The sequence below is a fragment of the Gambusia affinis genome, linkage group LG03 (assembly GCF_019740435.1).
Source record: "Gambusia affinis linkage group LG03, SWU_Gaff_1.0, whole genome shotgun sequence".
Classification (NCBI taxonomy): Eukaryota; Metazoa; Chordata; class Actinopteri; order Cyprinodontiformes; family Poeciliidae; genus Gambusia; species Gambusia affinis.
The window spans coordinates 22,227,313-22,236,390 of NC_057870.1; the positions used below are offsets into that span (position 1 = coordinate 22,227,313).

A 9,078-nucleotide genomic window follows, 5' to 3' on the forward strand; every position below is an offset into this window, starting at 1 on the left:
ATTATCTGTGTGCAATTTAAGACTGAACTGAATATCTTGCAAAAAATAAGTAAAAATAATAATAATAATAAACAATAATTTCTAGATGACTAAAGTTGGTAGAAAAAACCTTCAGAAGACTGTGAAAGTTAAAAGCTGGTTCAGCAGAGTATTGATAATTAGGGTTTGACTACAAATTATTGCCACATGTGTCACATTTTTATTTGTAAAACTATGTTGATTACGCACTTTGTTGTGCCACCTTAATAAATAAAGTCCCAATAAAACATACTAAGGTTTGTAGTTGTAAAGTGGCAACTTTACAACTACTAGTTGTTGCAAAGTAGTTGATCATAAGCGCATATGATCATTTTTGTACTGCACTATGGATTTAAGGTACAAACTTCACACATCACTTGCTCACCTCTCCCATTCATCGCCCTTCTGGCATTTTCTTGGTATGGCAGGTTGGTAAAGCAAAAATGCCGGTAAAATAATCAAATAATGACATTAAAAGGTTTTTAAAAAGGAAGTATGTCGTTACTGCTCGCTGAATGCCTTGATGTCCATATAAGTCCCATTACATGCTTTGGTGCTGTCAGAATCGTGCCACAACTCTCATATCCAGATTTCCAGCACCAGAACCCTGTGCCTGGAGGGACCCCTGGTCCAGCTGGATATGTTGGAGACCGGCGTTGAAGCTGGCACACAGCAAACTATTGGTATCGGTGGGAGCCAAAGAAACCAGAGGACCAGCACCATCCAGGGACAATGTCCCTAAACAAACTGAAATCAGCAGAGGGTAGAGTGTTATAGGTGTCAGAAACTGACACTATACTCTTCAGGAAGGGTTTTTTCTTTACCCAGGAGGTAGGGTCCTACCTGCAGTATTCTGATCCCAGATTTTGACCGAACAGTCGTGGGAGGATGTTGCTATCTGAGCCGGGCCACCAGAAAACACAGGTAGAAATGTGCAGCAGGCTGTGGTCTGCAGGTGACCTCTGTACTCCACAACTTTACAGCCAGGCTGACGCAAGTCCCAGAGCTGACAACACACAAACACCTCACTGCATGCGGCAATCAACAGTTTCAGGAACATAGCACAGTAACAGAGAACAACTGAAACATCTCACCACACATGGGATAAGATCATCATCCTAAGCCATATAGATTGTTTCTAACTCATGTCTAATCCATCAAATCTAGAAAGGGCCTCTCTTGATCTCACCGTGGCTTCACAACCCTGGCCTCCAAAGCCGTTGCTGCTGGACACCAAGTAGTTCCCGTTTGAAGAGACATCACAGTGAGTCTGTATATACTGCTTAGCTGGGAAGGTATTGGTCACCTGCCACGAACGGCTATCCCACACCCTACAAGCAAAACATGTGAAAAGACAAGCAAACACAGTTTTTAGTTAATGTACAATAAATATTCAGACCAAGGCTAAAATATCAAACGGTTGTTTGACTTTGTAATATAACTGACTGAATTGTGCCACAACTATCCCACGAGATGGGATTTTGCATTTTTGGCAGGGTCTGTAGATGAATTTGACTAAATTAGAATCAGTGATCTAAAAAGACGCATCCCAGCAAACAAAGCTTTGCTGTACCTTATAGTTTTATCCTCTGAGGTCTGGACTACAGAAAAGCTAGCTGGCACCCAACATACATGAGTCACCTGGAAACAAATAAATATGTTAGAAAAGCTGAAACCTTACAGAAATCCAAATATAAATATATGGTCTAAATGAGTTCATAGTAAATCATATTTTCCATTAGGTGCATCACTAGCTACAAAAGCATAAATTAATGCTCTTACCAGGTTTCTTGAGATGTTATGTCTGTGTTCACATTTTGCAGATTCTATATCCCACAGGCACATCCAGTTGTCCCGAGAGCCAGTGCAAAGCTTTCTTCCATCTACAAAGAATTTAAAATACCAGCATCGGATATGCAGCGCACTTTATTATCGCCCCAAAACTAAGTTTAGATAACCATATTAGGCAGGAAATATATAATGCAATTTTTTTTCTGCAAATAATACAGACGAACACAAAAACTACTTAATATATATTTGTTCTTATTTTACTCTATGCATATGATCAGTTTGTAATTCCCAATCCAATCTTTGCAGGTTAGAGAAATATCCTCACAGAGTTGAACTGCTAAAATCTAAAATTTGCCTTTTTTATAATATATTTAATTAAATTTAACAAATGCTACCACAAGTACAAAAATTTGTAACCTAAGTTGCAGTTGCCTCAGGACAACAGCAGTGGGAATAATTATTATTTGCCATTTCATTTAAAATTTGAAATGATTATACATTTCTATCATAAATTGCTGTTTTGACCAAAAAAAAAAGTAGCAGCCTGATAACTTGTTGATAAATACAAAAGTTAAATATTTTTTTAATGATGGAGGAGACTGAGTGTGTTCTTAAAGTTTGTACCAGGGCTGATAGCGATTCCATTGACAACCAGCTCATGTCCACAAAACTCCTGAATCGGTTCGTCTCCCTGGTTCAGGTCCCACATGAGAACGGTTTTGTCCCGCGAGGCACTAAAGATCCATGTACTGTCGAGATAACAAAGCACCTGGTGGAAATATCAAGACTGTCGATCAGTGTGTGAAAATTTTAACAGCTATTAATTGCATGAAAGCTGTTCTCTTCCCACTGACTTTACCTTGGTAACCTCTCTGTTGTGACCCTGGAAGGACTGACACATCTGGCCTTGTTTCCAGTCATACACTACAACAGCCTACAGGAGAGGAGGCAAGCATTTTACGCTATTAGCTTCAGGTATTATCAAAGCATTACACAACATTTATAACTCCCACACTCGGTACTGGCACTAATATTTTTGATCAATGCTGTAAAACCAAGACAATAAACATCTGTTGCTCTACCTGGTCACTGCCACCAGAAACACACAAGTCTGGGCTGAGATTGGTCACAGTGTTGATGGCTCCATAGTGGGCAGGTTCATACTGTAACACCTGACTGTCAAAGGTGTTCTCAGCCTTCTCCCCTTGAGGTGATCTGCACAAAAGATGTATGTATATGAGTATGATAATTATTTTGGGGGATTTTCTGGTTAGATGCTGGAAGAATATGTGATTTTAGCCATTGCTATAGTTTACCAAAAATATTTAAAAATTATGGTAATCTCAAAACACCAACTGTAAGGTTATCATAAACTTCATAAACCTATTCAGACCTCTGAGGTCCATCTCTGATGATTTTGTTGTTTCAATTTTCTTTTAAGGAAAATAATGTAATGAATACTTTTAAAAAATCATTTGTTTTAAATGCCAGACATATTTTATTTCTGGTTCTGTAGCAGCGAAATTACTGGAAGTTTTTAAGTCAACATTCCAGCTGGTTCAGAACATTGCTGGTCACGTTCCCAAAATACATTAAAGATCTGTTGTTGTTTCAGCCTTTCGCTTGTTTTATAAATGGTAACTGTAATATGTCTTTATGGTGTAAAGCCATTTGAACTGCTTTGTAGCTGAAATGTGCTATACAAATAACCACGACTTGTCTGCACACCCTGCCAGGTTTCTGGTGGACGGCTCACACACCGATACAAAAACACTATCTGATATAGTTCTTGCAGTGATCTAAACATTTTAAAATTAATTCTGTTCCTTAATAAGACTGCTGGACTGCGTCCCTAAAGATCCCATTTAATTTGTCTCTGCTCAGTTAGTTGTATTTGTAAAATAATGCAAGTTTATCCTCTGAGCTTAGAAGCTTTTGTTTTGCCTTAATCATTAAGTGGATTAAAATGCGGAAAACCTCGGGTTCTATTGAGGCAAAACCTAGAGATCCTAGCAGCTCCAGGATCTCGAAGATCAAAAAAGTGATCCTTTACAGCAGGGGTGTCAAAGTCAAATGGACGGAGGGCCAAATAAAAAATTTAGCTACAAGCTGAGGGCCGGACTGATCGAATGTTCATTGAGATTTTTTTAAATGACGCATTTGGTCTAGTGCAGCGGACCGGGGGGGGGTGCGCGCGTTGTGAGGATCGAACGGGGGGGGGGGGGGTGCATCTCGCATTTTTTCAGACGGGGGGCCGGCTTGCTGAGGGCCGGTTCTAATAATAAATCAAGATCATCCCAGGGGCCGTAGAAAATCTTCTCGCGGGCCGGATGTGGCCCGCGGGCCTTGACTCTGACATATGTGCTTTACAGTTTTCTGTAGAACAGCACTCCTTCAGCTAACAGACTGGAAACTGATTAGGTCAACTACATGACCTATTTTTTTATTTAAAAGAATAAAGCAGCAGTTGTTCTCACTGCTTTTAAAAACATATATATTACTACCGTAGTTATGATAATGTTACATAAAATTTGTTTAATATTTTGATTTTGATAAACAAAAGCTTTGAATAAACACCTTGTAAAACAAGCTGTAATGCTTATTACAGATTATATTAATTTTTGTCCAAGTGTAAACACTATTAACTAATGAGTCTGTCCATCTGCTCAGCTAGCTTAGCCAGGTATGTCGGCCTTAGTCATTACAGGGTTCATTTAACAAAACTGATAGGTTGCCCCCATTTAGTTACAACACTATGACTGTCCTTGTTTCTCACCACCACTAATATTTCCTCTGACACTTTCTCTGTAATGTCATTATATGGATACTACACTGTGGGAACAGGAGGATGGAAAAATATGTGGTCTTCAAACAAAAAACTTGGGCATACCTTGAGACTGGTAAGGAGCAAGGAAACTTTATTGCAATATTAGTTTTAAGAACTACATAAAACAAGGAGCAGACTGTAAACAGTCCAACATAACCCACCTGTACAGCTCAGACCTCTTGCGAAACTTGCTCTGCAGCTTCCCCATGTTTGCTCAGAAACCTTAATTTCAGAGACAAAAAATCCAACTGAGGTAAAAAATAAATAAATAAAAAAATAAAATAAAAAAATTCATTCCACAAATTGAAGGATAACTATTGCTTGACTTCAATAAGTAAATTGTGATGTTAGGGTTTGTTTTTTGGGGGGGGGGGTTTCAGGCTTATAGGTGTGATTATACCATGAATATACATCAAACACTTGCAAAACATGCACTCATGAATGCATGGTCATTATATCACTGCCATTGCATACCATGTGAGATTAACCCCACACACATCACTTTCCCACGCACGAACGGCTAAGCTCCACCCTCATTATCCCCACAAATTTCTCAAACAAGCGGCAGGAAGGAGAGAGCTCCAATCCTATTAGCGCCACATCATTACCGCCACAAGGAATTAGTCAGTCGAAAACACCTCGCTATGAACTGTACTGGCGGTCATTATGCAACATCTCCCGCGGGAATTTAACTGAAGTTATTTGAAATAATAGTAATGTTATAACTTCTTGTTTTCAAACCGACATCTGAAGACTCGCTCTACTTACCTGTCACCAAGAGGTGTGGTCACTGGGATGATGCTGAGGCTAACTAATCCTTATCGTCCATGCTAAGAAAGATCAGCAGAGCGGCGCGGCTAAAACGTAAAATTTGAGGTATTAAAAGTTGATAAAGTTGTTGTTGGGACGACAGCGACGCTTCCCCGACAAATGGCCATTATAGTTTGACGTTTTAACTGTATAAAACGCCGCACTGAAACGTCCCTTGAACTACTATACAACCATTCTTCCCTCCGTGGAGACCGCAGCTAGACGCTTTCCCGTATCCAGGGGAAGCGGGGTCACGTGACACGTGGAAGAGAACAAGCGGAAGTTGTATCTGCTCACAAAATAAAAGTGTGAGGTAAAAAACATAGTAATTATTTTATATCAGCGGTCTCCAACTAAATATTTCAATGAAAAAAATTACTACAAGGTATTTTTTATGCCAAAAATAGTATGTTAAAACTTTTAGGAAACAGACTTCACTGAACTATTTTGTTCTTTAAAGGCTCATTTTTAACAAATAAAACTTAAAAATGTAGCAATTCTTTATGATCTACAAGCTTCTGTTGCTCCTAAAGCTGTTTCTTAAATATAATATTAATGGTGCCCTCTCAGATGTAATTCATCTTCATCTCATCCAAAACAGTGTCATTTTATCTATGGGTTCATAATAAGCCAGATGGCCCATTCCTATTTAGCCTGAAAGATGAGGCAGGTTTAATTTGCAAGAAGAATTTGAAATCTTCATGTTTTAGGCCACTGGTCATTTTGTGATTTAATGTCTATTTTTGTTTATACTTGCTGTGCTTAGTACTTTGTTACTAAGTACAGTAATTAGCATATCCTGCTCTTTTTCCAATTTGTAACTGGGACACAGTTAAGTTGGCTTAAAGGTTTTTCCCACACTCATCCTGACCTTTGGGATAAATGAATGATCACAAGCACCTTTTTTTTCTGGTTTACTGTGGACTTCTTCAGTTTACTTGAAGTTATTCACTGTTCTTCTTTGAATAAAATATTGTTTAAGACAAAGATTATTCTGAGTTTCCAGAACTCTCTTAGTGTTTGCTGATGGCTTAGAAGCTGTACATCACATTTAATGAGCTTTGTATTTTTCTTGCAGGTTGATACCAGTTCTTTAGTACAACTAAAAATAGGATGAAGTAAGATAAAAACTTTATTGTCCATAGAAATGAAAATTTGGTTTACATAATTTGTCAGATGCCTCTGATAAAGGTGGCCCAAGTGCCATTAGTGGTAGACTACAAAACTTTTAGCATAGTGTAAATCCTAAATTTGTATTATGAGGACCTACTCATAATCTTAAACAGACTCACGGTGATAGACTACAAATCAGTGACTGCTCCACTGGCTGTGGAGCTGAATGAACACTGTGCCATTTCAACAAAAATAGAACATAATGACCTTCACAGCTTACTGCAGAGCTACTTGGTTGAATACTGGTGCAACTATTATTGTTTCCACTGTAGAGATAGTTAATGGTTAACATCTAGCAGGCCATTACCAAGTAATCCCTGAAAATAAAAAAATCTGTTCTAACCAGTAAGCAAAACATAGCATTTTTCTTCAAGCATTTAGTCTCTTGATGTTCCACAAGGCTTTATGCAGGCTCCTTAAGCCATCTTAACTTTAATAGTTTTGAACATAAGAACATAAGTCGTTTGATTAAGCCTCAACTTGTTTGTATATATAATATCTACCCTCATTGTAAGACATTTACAAAGTAAATAGGTCCAGGTTCTATTTACATTGTAAAATACCTTAAAATTACCATATTTGATTAATTTGATAGTTCTGAGAGACATCTTACAAAAAGCCACATTTTATGTTTACAAAAATGAAAATGTTATTATATATAACTAGTAAAGGTTTATTTTGGATTCCTAAAGAAATTGGCATCACAAAGGAATTTATGTAAGCATATTAACAGAAAGTTGAGTGGAAGGACAAAGTTTAATAAAAAAAAAAAATAATGAAACCAATATAGAAAACGTGCGCCTTGAGAGGTTAGTCAAAACCCATTTAAATTAGGAAGTCTTTTATAAGCCATTCATACCATTTTGAATCTTTTCTGATTCTAAAACATGTTCTATTTTATTTGGAAATCAAAATCTTGGAATGTGGAGAAAAGAGGGACAGATTCCAATTTCATCTTCTGGTATTGGTCCAGTGTGTTTATTAAATCCAAAGAAGCACCACCATCTAGGAAATTTTACACTTCATCATTCCATCTGCCCTGCCCCCAAAATCCATAAACTGGGTATGAACTGATGATGGTAGATTTAATGTTCCTCAGCGCATAGCTCCATATTGTTAAAAAAAAATTGCTATAACTTCATTATTTTCAAATGCCTGAGTATTGTTTATTTTCATAAAAATCTCAAAATATTATTGCAACTCACCTCATATGGGCCTATGACTCATATAGAAAACAATGTTAGCAAAATATGCCTTTATTAAATAAATAAATAAATAAATAAATAAATAAATAAATAAATAAATAAATAAATAAATAAATAAATAAATAAATAAATAAATAAAAATCTTTGGGCCACCCCCAAAATTGCCCTGGGCTATTGTCCTTGTAAGCCCTTTCTAAAGTCTGGCCCAGTGCACAGTACATGAAATCACTTTTCCATAAGTCTACATGTTATTAAAAAAAAAAAAAAAAAAGAGAGATACTCATTTGATATGCCACTCTGTGAAAAGAACGTGTATACAAATTTTACATTTTGGGCCAAATAAGCTAAATAAAAAAAAAACTTAATCAGATTATTCAGACATTTATTTTAACTTGTTGAGAATCACCTTTAAGCAAAACTCCAGAAAATTATTTTCTGCTTTGTATTAGTATGGTGTAAGATTACTAGCGTTGCCCTCCTCAGCAAGCCCCTTACAATACATTCTAGAAACGTCCCTGGAAACAGGATTTAAGCGGAATTGCTTACGGAACTCGGAGGGCTTCAAACGTGTAGATTCGCATGCTTCTGTTCTACAGGTTGGGTGGTATTAATACATAGTGGCGTTGGCTTGACGGCGACACTCCCCCCAGGTCGACGGGGGCCAGACGCAGCCCGCGGAGGAGTGGATGGCTTCTGTAATAAAAATACATGAAGAGAATTGAGGAAAAGAAGATTGGTCGGGGGGAAAGCCAGCAACACGGCGTCCTGTTCCTTTCGCCTCTTCCCCGGTGCGGAGCCACGGACCCGTGCGCCGCTTTTTTGGGAGGGGAGGTCACACTCGGACATAATTTCGCTGCGACTAGAAAGAGCTCTGTGTGAAATTCCGTTTTCTGTGTAGCTTCCTTGGTTTACCGAGCTGACACGGAGATATAACTACTGTATCCCAGCCTAGCGAATCGAAGTGAAAGTCCGCCATATTCTGCCTTACCACGCCCGGGAGTGGAGCCATTGGAAAATAAACGGACAACCTCGCTCATGTGTTTTTCTCGCCAACGCAGACTGCGAGTTGGAAAACAAACAAGGTATTTCAGCGATTTAAAATACCACCAGCGTTGAGGACTTTGGAAAGAGCCTAACCGGAGTACTGATGACAATATCTATCCAGATCAGTGCGGATGGTGTGTTTTAAAAAGATCTGTTGATCATACAGAGACAGAATAGCAGATTTTACCCGTCGACCGAGCAAAATTATTC

The 9,078-nt window shown here is 38.1% G+C and overlaps 1 protein-coding gene across 2 annotated transcripts; it reads right to left on the reverse strand.

Annotated features, from left to right (window-relative positions):
• Positions 1 to 484: 484 nt before the first annotated feature.
• Positions 485 to 8,491, reverse strand: wdr31 (WD repeat domain 31). Of its 2 annotated transcripts, none has more exons than XM_044111542.1 (10): positions 8,371 to 8,491; positions 4,798 to 4,858; positions 2,892 to 3,024; positions 2,669 to 2,743; positions 2,434 to 2,578; positions 1,801 to 1,901; positions 1,592 to 1,659; positions 1,208 to 1,349; positions 862 to 1,024; positions 485 to 765 (listed from the first exon to the last, which is right to left on the reverse strand). In XM_044111542.1, the coding sequence occupies exons 2-10, from the start codon at positions 4,842 to 4,844 to the stop codon at positions 578 to 580; spliced, it is 1,062 nt and encodes a 353-aa protein (XP_043967477.1). In that variant the 5' UTR covers positions 4,845 to 4,858; positions 8,371 to 8,491; the 3' UTR covers positions 485 to 577. The 2 variants fall into 2 exon arrangements, with proteins under 2 accessions (XP_043967477.1, XP_043967476.1); XM_044111541.1 differs by lacking the exon at positions 8,371 to 8,491 and adding an exon at positions 5,405 to 5,711.
• Between the last annotated feature and the right edge of the window lie 587 nt (positions 8,492 to 9,078).